The sequence below is a fragment of the Jaculus jaculus genome, chromosome 7 (assembly GCF_020740685.1).
Source record: "Jaculus jaculus isolate mJacJac1 chromosome 7, mJacJac1.mat.Y.cur, whole genome shotgun sequence".
Classification (NCBI taxonomy): domain Eukaryota; kingdom Metazoa; phylum Chordata; class Mammalia; order Rodentia; family Dipodidae; genus Jaculus; species Jaculus jaculus.
Genome location: NC_059108.1, coordinates 115,142,280 through 115,160,568, shown reverse-complemented (window position 1 = coordinate 115,160,568; position 18,289 = coordinate 115,142,280). Strand labels below are relative to the sequence as shown.

The window sequence follows — 18,289 nt, the reverse complement described above, 5'->3', positions numbered from 1 at the left end:
TTGATTGGTAAAATCAAAAGCTAATAAAATTTAAATATCAATAAAATTCCAGTAAATATAAAGAAAACAAGAAGTTTTCCCTCCAAAGAAAGAAGAGACAGGAGGTAGGATAAATATATATATATATATATATATATATATATATATATATAAATATAAATAATAGCTTTGTGGGGGGGAGCTTTTTGAGGTAGGGTTTCACTTTAGCCCAAGCTGACCTGGAATTCATTATGTAGTCTCAGGCTGGCCTCAAACTCATAGCTATCCTTCTAACTCTGGTGGAATTAAAGGCGTGTGCTACTACACCTGGCTGAAGATAGCTTTTTAAAGCACAAGAGAATACTCTGTAAGAGTTTGTACTAATGAATTTGAAATTTGGGGTATGATGAATATGTTTGTAGGACAATTTAAATTCTAAGTATGCCGAGAAAAGCAGATGAAAAAACATACAGGAAAGAGATGTAAGCAAATATATACTGTTTTCTTTCTTCCTTTATCCCAATACACATGCCCTTTAGAAAATACTAAGCTCAGTTTTTCAGGTGAATTTTACCAAACCTTTAAGGATTATATCAAGACTTCACAAACAGAATAGTATTGATGTGGGGTGGGTGGCAAACTTGCATGTGTAGGTCAGAGGACAACCTATGCTGTTGGTTCTTGCTTATACCTTGTTTGAGGCAATGTCTTGTTCATGGCTGCATTCACCAGGCTGGCTGGATCCTGAGCTTCCAGGGGATTCTCCTATCTCTTTCTCCCGTCTTACTATTGACACACTAGCATTATAGGTGCTCACACTACCTATAGAATTATATTTTAAGAAATGATACAGTCCACCATGGCTGAGGTCAGGTTGGGGAAGACAATGAGAGCAGGAGTAAGAAGCAACTGGTTATATTATGTCTGCATTTAAGAAGCAAAGAGTGAACAGGAAGTAGGGCCAGGGTATAAAACTTCAAGGCCTGCCCTCAGTAACTCACTTCATCCATTGGGGCTCCCAAACATTCCAAAACCTTCCTAAATAGCACCACCAGCCAAGTATTCAAACACATGTGCCTATGAGGCATATAACACCTTCAAAACACAACAAAAAGGTGACAAGCAGAAAAGAGGAAAAGTCTTACCATATAAAGATGTTTAACGCCAGGAGTACAGGGAAATGCAAATTAAACCATTGAGGTACCTGATTTCACCAGTCAGATTAGCAAATATTAAAAGCTCAATAATATCTAGTGATATTAGGCAGTGACCACTTTGTAGGGCTAGTTTATAGTTCTTATTAACAAAAATGCACAGTCTACTACTTACTGGCTCTAAGCTAAACATGTTTTTGAGATACTTCTACAGATACTTGTATTAGGAGACATAAATGCATACTGCTTAAAACATATCAAAACAGTAACATCATTTGTTCATTAGGGAGGCTGATACTTATAATCACAAAATACAATAAATAACAGAATTACAATCATGTAATAACAAAAATAAGTGAAATAAATTTTTCATAAAAAGATCTCTTCATTATGAGTCAAATAGAAATCAAGGACTCTGCAAAGTAACTCACTCAGGATGAGAGCCTTGAAACAATTGTTTAGTTACTACTAAACAATTTAAAATTGAAAATTTAATGTTAGCTTTTTCATATTAACATAAAGTTCAGACTTAATCTTTTAATTTGTTTTGCTTTCCTGTGTTCATTTTGAGAGGCTAATGAAGGTAGGATGCAAAAACCAAGTAGTTAATTGAGAAAATGATTATATTCACTTGACCTAGTCATGAATATGTATGGGATTAAATTTTTAAAAGCTTATTTTTTTGTTTATTTTTGTTTATTAATTTAAAAGTGACAGAGAAAGAGGTAGAGAGAGAGAGAGAGAGAATGGGTGCGCCAGGGCCTTCAGCCACTGCAAGTGAACTCCAGATGTGTGCGCCCCCTTGTGCATCTGGCTAACATGGGTCCTGGGGAATCAAGCTTCAAACCTGGTCCTTAGGCTTCACAGGCCAGTGCTTAACCACTAAGCCATCTCTCCAGCCCCTAAAAGTTTACTTTAAGTCTAGAAAGCCTACCACAAATTATCACACTAGTGAAAACATCCAAGTTATTGAAGTCTTGAACTTTTGTTTCCTATGTAGTGATTTCAGTTGTTTGTATTGTTGATATTGATAATGGTAAGGATGGGAATGAATAACGTAGGGACCCTAGAGTTTCTGTGACAGAGGATTATTGTGAGCAATCTAATGCTTAATTTCTTTCTTTCAGGTCTTTAATGACTCTGATATGACTAACAGTTCAAAAACTTCTCAAGTTACAGCTCTTAAAAGTTCACAAATTATGCAATTCAGGTAATTCTTTTTCCATGTGTATTGTAGAATGTGTATGTGGTATGTGGTGTATACACATGGAGGCCAGAGAGGAATGTCCATCAGGTGCCTTCCTCTACCACTCATTGTGTATTTCCTTGAGACAGTCTCTCTGAACCTGGAGCCCCAGCAATTGTCTGGTCTCTGCTCTCTAGAGGGTTGTGGTTTACAGACATGCATGGCCATACCCATCTATTTATGTAGTTTCTGTGGAAGCTAACAAAGGATATACCAGGTCCTCTCACTCCCTCATGCTTTGCAGCAAGCATTAACCACTAGCTTTATAAAGAAAATGCTTAATATTTTGGGAAATAACTCAATGCTAGAGCATTTATCCTGGGTTCAATTTCAAAAAGAAAGAGTTCAGTTCCAGGTAGAAAAGAAGGAAAGGGCATAAAGGGAAAAAGCTTTAATTTCTGAAATAATTTTATGAACATTATAAAAAAATAATAAGGTTTTGTATTTTTAGTTTGAAACAGTCATGCTGTAGCCAGTGGTTTGAAAAAGGACATACAGGTAATTACTGTTCATGTTTTTCCTAAGAATAGTAAATTTTACCAGGTTTTATTCTATTCAAATTAATTTTTTGAATGTTTTAAATCTCTGTCCAATTCATAATGCATGCCTGGTTTTAAAATACATTTGACTATATGTGATAAACAAATATATTTTATTATAGAAAATTGAGAAAACTACAAAGAAAAAAATGCCACCAATCATATATAATTGACACCATATGTACTGGTTTATATACTCTTCATCATTTTTGTTTTTAATAGACATGCATATTTTGTTCTCCACCCCTGAAACCTGTGAATCATACTGTGTATATAATTTAGTATCCTGTTTTTTCTACTTAATATACTATTAGTGTCATTTCTCCATGTCATTAGTTTTTATTTGTAACAACTGAACAATATTCCTTTGTGTAGCTCTACCATAACTTATATAGTCATTCCTTTACATTGAATATTTGTTTCCAGGGTTCTTTTGCCATTATAAATAATACTACTGTATTCTTTTATATCATTTTTTTTAACTCTACTGAAATATTTCTTTGGATCAGAATCACAGCAAGGTCATAAGGATACAGGTATGAGTTTGTTATCCCCAAGTCACGCAGCTCTTAGAACTGTAACACACTCTTGAAAATATTTCTTTCTCTCCATTTGTGTCTGTGTATATATACATTGATGTATATATACATGCACAGTTGAGTGTATGTATTTATATCCCATACCACACATATATATGTATCTTGGTAACCTAGTTATTCTATTGTGCTATCTAGAAGTTCTTATCTCTTCTTGCATGATTACTGATTTTACTTTTAAGACTTAGAGAGGCTTTATTAGACTAAGAGAAGGAAGTCCAGAGGGCTCCTGCTGTGTGAAAGACAGGAGAGGGTAGGGAACCCACATGAAAGTGGAACTCAGATGAGAGGGCTTGCCAGAGCAGGGATCTGGAAGTTCAGGAGAGGTGAGCAGCCAAAAAGAGGATTATAGAATTTTATCATGATGCTTTAGTAATGCCTGGTTAGCTCTTGGAAGGGAGAAACATAGCCATATACTTAAATGGATATATGTAAAATGATGTTATCACATTGTAATAGCTTCAAGATATAATACCCAACACCTATTTGTAATACAATATATAGATACATTGTGTTTTGTTTGTGTAATGTAATGAGAAAACTATGTCTATATATAATATGGATGAATCTCAAAAACATATGCTCAGTAAAAAAGCAAGCTATTAGAGCATACATACACGATTTCATTATGTGATATTATAAGGTAGAAAAAAAGTAAATTATTTTGGTAATAAAATCATATAAAACATTTAAGAAAATGATTATTATAAAAGTCAGCATTAGAATTACCTGGAAGGGAAAGAACATAGCCAATGTAGGACCTTGTGGAATACTCATGATGTTTTGTTTCCTTACTTAGGTGGTGGCTATATGGATGTTCTGCTTATAATTTTGTGTTTTAAGCTATTAATACTACAATTTGTTCTCTTATTTGTATTTGTCAGGCAGAATTATATGAAATTGCCATTTGTTAGGTTAGTTAAATATAGAAATACCATGTTAAAAGTAACATGTTATTTCACAATAAAATTTCTAAGAAGCAAATAGGTGACTTCATATCACAAACAGATGCTGAGTATGGAGATGAAAGAATAGGACAACCAAGAGAATCAAAATGTGCTTCACAAGTAAGTCAAAGGTTTAACTTCTAATTTCTATGTGAAATATTCCAACTTGAAAATATTTTTTATATATTTTAATTTCAGAGTTAGTACTGAAAATTACTTACATACAGTATTACTAACTTGGCTATCAGGTTTCTAGGACATTGGACATTCTATTTTTCAGATTAAAAAGTGAAGCAGCAAAAGTTTACAGGAACAAATATAAAAAGCTGTCATTAATCTATGATGCTATAGATTTGAAATACAAACTAAATCATGTTTGGAGAAAATAATTTTTCTCAGTAAGATTGAATGATTTCCCATAGCAAATGAAAACTAGTGGCATCTAGAGAAGTGTCTTGACAGTATTTTTTTAATGCGATTAAGTGGAAAGTAGAAAGCTTTAAAGATTACAGATGTAGACATTGTATCTCAAGTTTACTATGGCTAACAAGGCTTAAAACAAGAGAAATGATATAGTATACTACTTTCAGAAAACCCAGGTAATAAACACATTAAAAAAATTTTGGTAGAAAGACCCAAATTGTTTTTGTAATGGAATTTGGTATAATAAGCACATATGAGAATTTATATCTACCTGCACATGAGATAAACTAAGATTAGGATTTGGGTTCTCAGTCTTTATTAAAAAAATTTATTAAAAAATTTTGTACACATGAGTATTATACATGCTTACATACATGCATGCATTCACTCATGTGCAGGCCTCATATGTGCATTGTATGTGTGTGTGTGTAGTTGTCCAAGGACAATTTAGGTGTTTACCCCAGGAGTTCTGTCCATCTCTTTTTGAGGCAGAATCTCTCATTGGCCTAGAACTTACCAATTAGGTTTGACTGGCTAACTTGACCTCCAGGAATACTCTGGTTTCCATCTCTCCAGTGGGGAACACAGATAGTCACCACCACACTTTACATTTAGATGGGACTGGGGATCAAACTCAGGTCCCCATGCCTTCAAGGCAGGGATTTTAGGCACTGAGCTTTCCTTCTACCAAGTTCTCAATCTTTCTAAAATAGTATAAAATTTATAATGTCAAAAAGTAAAAAGTAGTCAATTTTATTATCTCTAGTATTCAGTTTATTATGTATATATTATATATGGTATATTTTGTGGTTTACAGTTTAAGAAGTTTCAGTCCATGATGAGTCCCCATTGCTTTGGGCCAGTGGTGGTACACATCATGGCAGGAATTCATGATGGAGCCAAACCCCTTGCTTCATGCCATGAAGCAAAATAAAGAGAAAGATATCAGGGTCCCACAGTCCCCTTTTAGAGCCCCTCCCTACTATAATCTGAATACCTCCATACTAGGGCCAATTGTGATTTAAGCCTTTAATAAAAGTTTAAAACATAAGCCAACAAAAGCAAGATTACCCTGAGATTACATCGTGAATTCCAGGTTAGCCTGACCTAGTGAGACAGTATCAGGAAAAAAAAAAAAAAAATTACTTTAAAGTAAGTTACTTTTCCTTTTCAAGTAAGTAGCTTATACATCCCCCACTGAGCTCATAATGTAGAAATTTTAAAAGTCACTCCTAAATATTTTCTTCGATTTCAGTATGTTGTGGTACTCCTTACTTTTATCATTTGGAGGTGACAGAAATGGAGCATGGAAGAAAAGGGAAAACTAAAAGTAACAGATTTTCTTCTTTTTAGTATCACTTCAACAAATATTCTCATTTTATTCTTTTATGATGTGATAACAGATTAAAATGGTATATTTAACCTTATATACTATGTGCATATCATATTCCTATTGCAGTGACATTTGTTGTTAAAAGTTTTCTGTTTCTTTGCATTTGCAGGCCATATATATGGAACACTTTGGAAAGTCAGTCGAAAGTAATAGTGATGAAGAAAGGTCTGAGAATCTTTCAGAAACTCCTGAAATGCCTATATTTTTAAAAAGTACTGAAACTATGAAGACACCTGAACCATTGGCAAAAATACAGCTCCCTAAAAGCCCCTTTTTTGAAATGTAGGATTTTAATCAGTATATAATTAAATCATTTATGTATGAATTATATAAATAATTTATAGGAATAGCAAAATACCTACTAACCAACTTTAAAATAATTTTATGAAATATTTCAGACATGTAAAGGAAAGAGACAGAGTGAGAACAAGATAATGAATTTCCATGTTTGCATGAACCTGTTTGGACAATTATTAGTGCTTTGCTGCTCTTGCTGTGGATCTGAACTCAGGTTCTTATGCTTGCACAGCAGGCATTTTGCCAGCTTAGCTATCCACCCAGCTCACTCATTTAGCTTTTCAAAATCCTTTACTATAAAAATGCAGGTGACAGAGGCTGGAAGGATGGCTTAACAGTTAAGGCATTTGCCTGCAAATTCAAAGGACCCAGGTCCAATTCCCCAGAACCCATGTAAGCCAGATGCACATGGTGGTGCATGTGTCTGGAGCTCATTCGCAGTGGCTGGAGGCCCTGATGCACCCATCCTCCCCCTCTTTCTCTTTCTTTGTCAAATAAAAATAAAATTTAAAAAACGCAGGTAACAGTAATAGTATCTAAGTTATGTTTTATGGAAGTACCTAGAATGAGGTCTGGCAATGTATTTATTAATAGCTATTAACAATTACTATCCTAAATTAATTTTTGTACTTTCCTATAGGTTTGTCACTTCAACAACTATTTCCTATTTTTCCCTACTATAGTCTTATCTCTGTGCTGTTGTTTATGGTGCTTATCAGTCTGTATTGTTTAATAATACATTTATAACATTTTGACAGTTTTTAAATATTTCTCTAACAAATAGGAATGCAGTACCTGAAAGTCAAAGACAAAAGGATCCTCCTGGATTTTCATTTCTTACTAGTTACACTTCTAGATCACCTGGACTGAATTTATTTGATTCTTCCATATTTGATTCAGAAATCTCATCAGATCAGGTACAATGAACAGCTAAAGTTTTATTTCTAAAATTTATATACTGGAGATTTGTGTAATGTTATTACTAAACCTTGGGACAGAGTACTAACGTAGGCATCTTTATTAAAATACTAAGTATTGGTCTAGGGATATTTTCAGTGGTTAATGGTGCTTTGTCTACTGTGCATAAGGGCATGGCTTCCATTTCCAGCTTGGAAAACAATTCTGAGTATTTGTATTATAGCATAAGTCTGTTATCTTTTTAATCTTAACTTCAGATGATCCAGATTAACTTAATTCATTAAAAATGACTAGACATAGTGGCACATGTCTCTAATACCAGCACTCAGGAAATTGAGGCTGAAGTAGGAGGATCACTGTGAGTTCAAGGCCTGCCTGGGTTACAGAGTGAGTTTCAGGTGAACCTGGGCTTGAGGAGACACTGTCTCAGAAACCCAATCCTCCCCATACACACACACACAAACAAAACAAAAACAAAAAAACAGGAGAAGAAGAATTAAAAAAAGACAAAAGTCAATACTAGCTGGAGGATATAGCTCTCTCAGTGGTGGAGTGTTTCCACCATGCATGAGGTATTGGGTGATTCCCAGCACCAAAATTAAAATTAAATTTAAAAGTCTTAGAATGGAGATTATTTAAATTGTACTTAAAGGCAGATTAAAATGGATTTGGCTTTGCAATTGATGTGTCTAACTTCTAAATCTTATATCATCTCGCTGTGAAAACAAACTGCATATTCTCAATCAATTTATAATTCTGTCATGTTGTAAGTTAGTCTTTTCAGCTACATGTGTACATATAACACTATTTTAACTTAACTACTGTTAAGTTTTCCCTTTTCTTCAGTTTTTCGAGGTAGGGTCTTATTCTATCCCAAGCTGACCTGGAATTTACCATGTACTCTCAGGGTGGCCTTGAACTCTGCTCAATCCTCCTACCTCTGCCTCCCAAGTGCTGGGATTAAAGGCATGTGCCACTGTACCCGGCAATGGTTAAGTTTTAAACACCTGAAGAATTTCCTCTTTGGTTTGTTTGTTTTCTTTGTTTTTAGTTTTTTGAGTTCTTTGGATGTTTGATTTCTTAATCCTCTGTCAGATGTATGACTGGTAAAAATAGTCTCTCATCCTGTAGGCTGCTTTTCACTCAATTGACTGTTTCTTGTGCTATACAAAAAAAAAACTTTTAATTTTATGTGGTCCCATTTGACAACTATTGATCTTGTTTCTGAGTGATTAGAGACCTCTTCAGAAAATCCTTACTCATGCCTATATCTTGCATTGTACTCTTTACTTTTTCCTTTGAAATTTCAGAATTTGGGGTCTTACATTGAAGTATTTGGTCCATTTGGCATTAATTTTTGTGCAGGGTGAGAGTTAAGGTTCTAGCTTTATTCTTCTACAGTGGCTGTACTTGTATGGGCTGATACCTGGGTCCTCTATCCTATTCCATTGATCTACTTGTTTGTCTGTGCCAGTGGAATGCTGTTATTACTGTGGCTCTGTAATATAACTTGAAATCAGGTATGGTGATAGCTCTAGCAGTATTCTTTTTCCCCAGAATTGTTTTGGCTATATGAAGTCTTTTGTGCTTCCATATGAATTTTAGGATTTTTTTTTTTTTTTGTATTTCTGTGAAGAATGGTACTGGAATTTTGCTTGGTATTATAGATTGGTTTTGGTAAGGATGGCTATTTTTCACAAAATTATTTTGATGTATAAGCATGGATGGTCTTTATGTCTTCCTCAATTTCTTTCAGTGTTTTAAAGTTTTCATTGTAGCAGTTTTTCACTTCTGTGGTTTCCAAGGCTTTTTTTTTTTTTTTTTTTGAGATTATTACGAATGGGTTTATTTTCCTGATTTCTTTTTCCCTATATTTGTTATTGGTATATAAGAAAGCTGTTGATTTTTGTATATTAAATTTGTATTATAACACTGCTAAAATTTTCTGTTTTTAATCAGCTCTAAGAGTGTTCTGGTGAAGTCTTTAGGGTCCCTATGCATAGAATCACATCATCTGTAAATAAGGATACTTTAACTTCATCCTTACCTATTTGTATCTCTTTTATTTCCTTCTCTTGTCTTATTGCTCTAGCTAAAACTAAATACTAGTGGAAAGAATGGACATATTTGTGTGGGAATGGTTCAAGTTTTTCTCCATTTAACATGATGCTGGCTATAGGTTTGTTGGATATAGCCTTTATTGTGTCAAGATTTGATCCTTCTATCCCTAGCCTTATCAGGGATTTTCTTATGAAGGGATATTGATTTTTGTCAAAGGTCTTTTCCACATCAATTGATACTATCAAATAATTTTGTCCTTGAGTTTATGTGATAAATCAATTTTTATGTATGTTGAACCATCCCTGTATCTGTGGAAGGAAGTCCCCTTGACTATGGTGCATGATCTTGATGTGTTCTTGAATTTAGTTTGTCAGTATTTCATTGAGAATTTTTGCATCTGTGTTCATCAGGAAGATTGCTCTATAATTTTTTGGCTATATCTTTATTCAGTTTTTGTATCAGAGTAATTTTGTCTTCATAGGAGGAGTTTTTTACTTACTTATTTATTTATTTATTTTTACTTGAGAGCGACAGACAGACAGAGAAAGAGGCAGATAGAGAGAATGGGCACACCAGGGCCTCCAGTTACTGCAAATGAACTCCAGATGCATGCGCCCCCTTGTGCATCTAGTTAACGTGGGTCTTGGGGAATCAAGCCTCGAACCTGGGTACTTAGGCTTCACAGGCAAGAGCTTAACCACTAAGCCATCTCTCCAGCCCCATAAAAGGAGTTTGGAAGGATTCCTTCTCTTTATATTTCATGGGATGATTGGAGAAGTACATATTTCAGCTCTTCCTTAAAGGTGTGGTAAAATTCTACAGTGAGTCCATTTGGACCAGGTTTTTTATTTGTTGGGAAATTTTAATTTCAATTTTTATTTTATTTTTAAAATATTTATTTATTTATTTGAGAAAGAGAGAGAGAGAGAGAGAGAGAATGGACAAGCCAGGGCCTCCAGCCACTGCAGCAAACTCCAGACATGTGTGCCGCCTTATGCATCTGGCTAATGTGGGACCTGGGGAATCAAATCTGGGTCCTTTGCCTTTGCCTTTATAGGCAAATGCCTTAACAGCAAAGCCATCCCTCCAGCCCTATTCCATTTTTTAAAAATAAAAGTTGTGGTCTTATGCCCCCTTTCCTTGGTCCCAGTTTCCCCAGGATTGTTAGGAAATTTCAATTACTATTTCAATCTCATTGCTTATTAAAGAATTATTGATCTCATCTTGGCTTAATTTTGGTAATCTGGAAGGTCATTGCATCTAAAAATTTATGACTTTTTTTAGAATGTCAAATTTGGTAGAATATAGATTTTGACAATATGTCCACATTATTTTCTGAATTTTAATAGTATCTGTTATAATGTATGTGTGTTTATCTCTTTTATTAACTTGGTTCTTTTCTTTCATTTGGTTAGTCTGATTATGGGTTTATCAATCTTTTTTTTTCCCAAAGAGCCAAATACTTGTTTCATTGGTTATTCATATTTTTTAAATTTATGTTTTATTAATTTCAGCTTTGGTCTTAATTATTTATTCCTGTGTACTGTTTTTGGATTTGGTTTGTTCTTGCTTTTCCAAGGTCTTAAGGTGCATCTGTAAGCTATTTGAGATATTTCTGATTTTTTTGATGCAGGCACTTAGAGGTATAAACTTCTGTCTTAGGACTGCCTTCATTGTATTCCATAGCTTTGGGCATGTTGTGTTTCCATTTTCATTCAATTATGGGAATTCTTAAATTTTCTTATTAATTTTTTCATTCAGTTCTAGGGATTGTAATTTTTCCATCATCATTTAAGAGTATATTGTTTAATCTCTATGAACTAGTGTGTTTGCTATAATTTTTCTTACTATTGATTTCTAGCTTTATTCCAGTGTGCTCTGATAGAATACGAGAACTTATTTCAAATTTCTTATATTTGTTGAGGCTTGCTTTGTATTCTAGTATGTGACCTGTTTTAGAGAAAGATCCATGAACTGCTGAGAGAATGAATATTTTATTGTATTTTGGTAGAATGTTGTTTAATGTTAATTGGAACCATTTGATCTATGATATCATTTAACTTCCGTGTTTCTGTTAGTTTTTGTCAAGATGATTTGTTTTTCAAGGTGAGAGTGGCCATTAAAGTTACTCACTACTATTGTTAGAGTTAATTTCTGACTTATATATCTCTAGTCACATTGATTTTAGGAAATTAGGTGCACCTGTATTTGGTGCTTATATGTTTCAAACTGTAAAAAAAAAAAAACAAAAACAAAAAAAAAAAAACAACTGTAATGTTCTCTTAATGGGTTGTTGTAGGTCATAGCCTTTTTAATCCCTTTTGAGTAATTTAGTTTGAAGTTTATTTTATTAGATATTAGAATAGTGACTTCTGCTTGTTTCTTAGTTGCATTTGCTTGGAATCTTTTCCATTTTTTTTTTTTTATCCTAAGGTAGTGTTTCTTTTTTGTAGTGAGGTCTGTTTCTTAGAGACAGCAAAAAGATGGATTCTGTTTCATAATCCAGTCTACTAGCCTGTCTTTTGATTGGGAAATTGAGACTGTTAATGTTCAGAGTTATTATTGAATCCTGTCATTTTGTAATGTTTAGTGTCTTTTTAGTCCTAAATTCTTTAACAACTATCATAGCATTATTTTTCCCTGTAGAGTTCATTGGGTGTGTTTTTTCTTCTCTTCCCTTAGAAGCATTTCTTCTAGTATCCTTTATAGAACTTGCTTTGTGGTTATAAATTCCTTTAGCTTACTTGTATCATGGATAGATTTTCTTCTGTCAATTAAGATTGGTACTTTCACTGGGTGTAGGATTCTGAGTTGGCAATTATGGCATTTCAGGTCTTAAAATACATCCTAACAAGCCCTTCTGGCTTTCAAAGTTTCCATTGAAAAGTCAGATGTGGGCTGGAGAGATGGCTTAGTGGTTAAGCGCTTGCTTATGAAGCCTAAGGACCCCGGTTCGAGGCTCGATTCCCCAGGACCCATGTAAGCCAGATGCACAAGGGGGCACATTGCATCTGGAGTTTGTTTCCAGTGGCTGGAGGCCCTGGTGCACCCATTCTCTCTCTCTCTCTCTCTCTCTCTCTCTCTCTCTCTCTCTCTCTCTCTGCCTCTTTCTGTTGCTCTCAAATAAATGAATAAAAATTAAAATTAAAAATTAAAAGAAAGAAAGTCAGATGTTTTTCTGATGGGCCTGTCTTTAAAGATGACCTGGAGTTTCTCTCCTCAGACCTCAATATTCTTTCTTTCTTCTGCACATTGAGTGTTTTAATGAGAAATGTAGAGTTTCTTTTCTGGACCTGTCTTATTTTCTTGTTGTACTTGAATGGACAAGAAGTGCTATGCCCATGATTCACAAATTCATGCTTTTTATGCCATCACAAATATCTTAACATTCTATGTCCATATATTTTTGTAAGTTTGCCATTTTCCTTGACTAGCCATATAAATTCTGCTAGTTAGTCTTTAGAATTCATATTCTAAAGACTTCAAAGCTTCATAGCCTTGAAATTCTGTTCTCCCCATGATCAGTTCTAAAGCCTTCCCAAAGAGTTTTTTAAATCAGTTATTGTATTTTCTTTTTCATTTCCAGCTTTATGTATGTTAGGCAAGGTTTCTATCACTGAGCCACATTTCTAGCCCAAAGCTAAGAAAAAGCTTTTTTTTAATTTGTTTTTTTTTGTTTTGTTTTGTTTTGTTTTGGAGGTAGGGTCTTACTTTAGCATAGGCTGACCTGGAATTCACTCTGTAGTCTCAGGGTGACCTCGAACTCACAGCAATCCTCCTACCTCTGCCTCCTGAGTGCTGGGATTAGAAGCGTGCATCACCATGCCTGGCAGCAAAAGCCAAAACTTTGAAAATACTATAGTTTGCTATATATATTGTTACTATTAGACCTGCTCTAATCCTATATGCTAGAAGTGTTAGATGCTGGAATAAAATATAAATACTATCTATATACTTTTACTGATTTTACAACTAATAGTTGATGAATTTTTTTTCAGCATAATGAACATTATTCTGCAGTAAATCTAAATCCCCCCTCATCACAAGAAATTGGTAAGTCATTTGAAGTTTGCTAAATTTACAAGCATGTTAACTTTCCCTGGTACTGTTTTAGTTTGTCTCTAATGGATTATTTTTTCAGCAGACAGTTTACTCATTAAAAACTTACGTTAGGGACTGGTCATGGTGGCACATGCCTTTAATCCTAGTACCTTAGAGGCCAAGTAAGAGTATCACTGTGAATTCAAGGCCAATCTGAGACTACATAGTGAATTCCAGCTAACCCAGGCTAGAATAAAACCCTACCGGATACCAGCACAAGGGGGAAGGAGACCAACACAGAGAAAAATCAATACCTACCAAATCAGAGAGCCAGAGCCCTAGAGGTCCCCAATACCTCATCACTGAAGCAGACCAAACATGAACCCAACATGGCTCAGGGAAATTTTGCAGAAGAGGGGGCAGAAAGAATGTTGAGAGCCACATGTTGGGTCATGATATACAGAGACATTTATCATACCAATAACTGTGGGCTAACTCCACAAGGCATGACCCATATACCTCAACAAGGAGGAGCTAATGGGGAGGAGGTAGGTCATGGATGAGCCTAATAATGGTACCAAACTACCTGTATTTGCTGAATAGAAAACTAATAAAAAATAAAATAAAAATAAAGGGAAATAGATGCAAAAAAAAAGAAAGAAAAAAAGAAATCACAAATAGAGAGAGAGCAGCCTCGTTAGCACAGTAATAGAATCTCAATCTCATCACAAAAAAATGACTGCTACTTCTGTACACCTCACTTATCTTTCCTTTATTTATCCCTTCCTCCCTCCCTTTTTTCTTTCTTCTTCCTTTTAGTAACTTAGCTTTTCTTACCATTCTGCCAAGACTTGCTTTTTCCGGTATCACTATTTATATCTCAGTTGTCAAACATATGTATATATTGTATTTGTTGTCATATTCAATCCCTTTGCAATATTTGATATGATTAACTATTCTCATCTTCTTTCTGCTATTTAAAAATTTCCCTCTATCTCTCTGGTGCTTACATTTGCTGGACATTCTTTATTTTATCCTTTAGTTAAGTCAGTTTTATGTATATGCATGTATGTATATGTGCATATATTACATTTGATGTTAGTAATTGCTTTTAATTTTGATGGTAGACCAGTAAATAAGAGAATAATGCAAAATCCTCATTGGATTTGTGTTCTGTTGCTTTATTGTAAGAGATACAAAAGCTAAGCAAAGTATGGGTTTAGTTTGGCAGTCATATTCATGTTATAATTTTTGGTCTACTACTAGATTTACTTTATAGAGATGCAAAATAAGAGATAGTAGGTACAGCATCTTTTATCTCATTGAGAGGCCTACCAGATACTCAAGTAATAGGGTTTCTTTTACCACTTCATCGACATGGACCATACCATGTTGCTAAGAAACGGAATGTATGTATGTCACCTCAGCACACAAAAACTGTACCTTCAGTTTCTCCTAAGTCATTTATACTATTTAATCACGATGCTCAAGGTCTGTATGGTAAGTCATAACTCTTCCAATTAAGTTACAGTTTTATTCAGCAGAATAGACAGGCACAGCTTTCTATATTTACTTTGAATCCTACATGTTCTTTATTTTGTTATTGTTACTGTTGTTTCCTAACCCAGGCTGACCTGGAATTCACTATGTATTCTCAAGCTGACCTTGAACTCACAATGATCCTCCTACCTCTGCCTCCCAAGTTTACCACCATGCCTGGTCCCATTTTCTTTCTTTTAAATTTTCAATTATTATTTATTTTCAAGCAGAGTGGAGTGTAGGAGAGAAGGCACACCAAGGCATCCTGCCACTGCAAACAAACTCTGTATATGCATGTGTCATTTTGAACATTTGGCTTTACATGGGTACTGGAAAATTGATCCCAGGCTATCAGGCTTTGCAAGCAAATGTCTTCAACCACTGAATAATCTCTCCAGCCCCTAATCCTATATTTACTAAGAAAACCATTTTGTAAGAAGTGAGATTCTAAGTTACTTTTCTACTTGGGCCTGAATCATCCCAAGGTTAATGTTAACTCTGATGGATGCTATGAAGAAAAGTAAACCAGAGTAAGGAGAATCTAAAGTACTTGGATTGCAAAGATGGTTTATAATACAAAGGAGTCAGGCAATACATCATCAGTAAGACATTTGCGTAGAGAGATAAATCACATACTAGGTACTGGGAAGAGTGCTCTAGGCAAAGGCTGAAAAGGTCTTGAGATGGGTAACTGTTCATTGAATAGCTGGCAAATATGATTGAAATGGAGTCAGGAAGGCAAAATAGTACATAAAGATCAAATTGAGTTTGAGATAAAACAAATTAATGAGGGACCTGTAGACCATTGAAATCTTTGGACATTTTCCTGAGTGAAATGGGAAACCATTGGAGGGTTTTGTGCAAGAGACTAAAATTATCTGAAAGGTTTTAAAAGAATTACTCTAGGTGCAATATGGTGAGCAGATTATATGGGAACAAAGGTGAAAGCAGAGAGATAGATTAGAAGCTATTTTTAAATAAAATAATACAAGTGGAAATTGATGATAGCTAAGATAGTAGAGGTAGGAATGGTGAGAAAACATTTAATTTTGGTTGTAAAGTTATCTTGAGGTAGAGCTGGAAAAATTTGCTTATGGTTTGAAGAAATAAATGAGATGATGTCAAGGTTTTGACATCTAAAAATGACTCTTAAGAATGGAGCTACTATTAACTGAAATGTGAGTGCCTATGAGAAGACCTATTTTTAGATTGGGAGGAACTAGGGGTTTAGTTTTTAAAATGTTATGGTTGAAAAACCTCAGTATTAGGTATCTAAGTGAAATTAAGGGAGGAAATTATATTTATAAATCTTCAATGTAATGAAGATAGAGATTTTTGAAATTTTTATAAATGTTTAATAATATAAAACCAAAATAAATCTACTAACTGTAGACATTCATGAAATGTATAACACCTAAAATTTAAATATATTTACTTCTTTTCACTCATTCATTGACACTGTTAGTCTTTTTGTACAATTTTATAAGCATATTTTGTAGTAAATAAATAATAACTGGATAACTATAATTTATGAAATGTCTCTCAGATTGAACATTTTTTCTCTATTTCCACTACTATGATGGTAAATAAAGTGAGACTTTTACCATATCTCTGGTAGACAATTGTTATTTTTTCCCTTTGATTATTCCTTCTTCTAGACTCTCCTATTCCAACCATTCTATACATTTTCTCCTGAATAATCCTTACAAAGCAGCTTCATGTTCTATCTGTTTGAAAATTCTTAATGGTTTCCTATTATCTTTTAAATGAATTCTAGATTCTATAACAAGACATTAAACATTCTTTCTATGCTCATCTTCATTCTAGTTTGTTTCTTATATCTTTGTTATATCCCTGCCAAGATTAACTGATTAGGGCTCTTCTAATACTTCCTGTTCATGTCTGTTTCTGGTTTTTTCATTTGAGATGTTCAAACTACTCACAAGTAGAACTTAAGTTTATATATGTTTTAATCTTCCACATTATCAAGGACAGTGCTGTGAATGTATGAGGAATATATTTAAAAATCTGCTAAATAGGGCTGGAGAGATGGCTTAGCGGTTAAGCACTTGCCTGTGAAGCCTAAGGACCCCGGTTCGAGGCTCGGTTCCCCAGGTCCCATGTTAGCCAGATGCACAAAGGGTCGCATGTGTCTGGAGTTCGTTTGCAGAGGCTGGAAGCCCTGGCGCGCCCATTCTCTCTCTCTCTCCCTCTATCTGCCTTTCTCTCTGTGTCTGTCGCTCTCAAATAAATAAATAAAAAATTTAAAAAAAATCTGCTAAATAGATCAATGATTCAATGTTACTCTATTTGTTGTATGCAGTATACTATAACCCAATAGAATATTCAAACTTTATAAATAAGATGATATAATATTTGTCTTCCTTAGGAAACTTATTTGGAAAATCAGATGGAGAGGATGCCTTTACATTTGCTTTTCCATCAGATACTTCAACTCATACATTTGGAAGTGGAAAAGATGATTTTACTTTTCCATTTGCTTTTGAACAGGATCAAAGTACAGTGTCTTCCTCTTCCTTAAAAGATTTTTCATCATCCTCACAAAGTAAAACACAATTTGCTTTTCTTTGAACTATTATTTTTTGAATTATTTGATGTTCTATAATGATCTAAGGCATAAATTTATATTACTGAAAACATGAAGATACTTTCTTGTGGTTTAAAGTAATTGTGGGTTTCCATAGTTAAATTATTTGAAAAACTTCATTTACATATTGGATAGTTTCTTTTTATTTGTGACATTGGCTGATCATTGTTTTTTTATGTTTTATTTTTTGTGGTAGGGTTTCACTCCAGTCCAGGTTGGCCTCAAACTCATTGCAGTCCTTCTATATCAGTCTCTGAGTGCTGGGATTAAATGCATGTACCACAATACCCAGTAATCATCATTTACTTTGATTTTGACTTGGCAAGTCATGTTCAGACAAGGTTTTACTAATTCTAAGAGAATTCAATGATTTTTAAATTAAAGCTTATCGTAAAATTAAGCCCACTTCTCTGTGGAACCTAAATTTCATTCTGATAGTAATTTAATTATTTTGATAAAAATAAGAATTCCTTCTGACTATCAGAATTACTGATCACAGATAAGTGTGCAAAATTAATGCTAAGTTATACTTTAGCAACTAAATTTTT

General features: G+C 34.1%; 1 protein-coding gene across 1 annotated transcript in view; it reads left to right on the top strand.

Annotated features, from left to right (window-relative positions):
- C7H14orf39 (chromosome 7 C14orf39 homolog) overlaps positions 1–17,725 on the top strand; it is a 39,382-nt gene extending 21,657 nt beyond the window's left edge. Inside the window, exons 11-18 of the mRNA XM_045155581.1 lie at positions 2,261–2,343; positions 2,831–2,877; positions 3,428–3,454; positions 4,523–4,581; positions 6,387–6,559; positions 7,359–7,491; positions 13,552–13,606; positions 17,523–17,725. Of these exons, the coding sequence (XP_045011516.1) occupies positions 2,261–2,343; positions 2,831–2,877; positions 3,428–3,454; positions 4,523–4,581; positions 6,387–6,559; positions 7,359–7,491; positions 13,552–13,606; positions 17,523–17,725 (780 nt within the window). The remainder of the gene's footprint in view (positions 1–2,260; positions 2,344–2,830; positions 2,878–3,427; positions 3,455–4,522; positions 4,582–6,386; positions 6,560–7,358; positions 7,492–13,551; positions 13,607–17,522) is intronic.
- Positions 17,726–18,289: the final 564 nt, after the last annotated feature.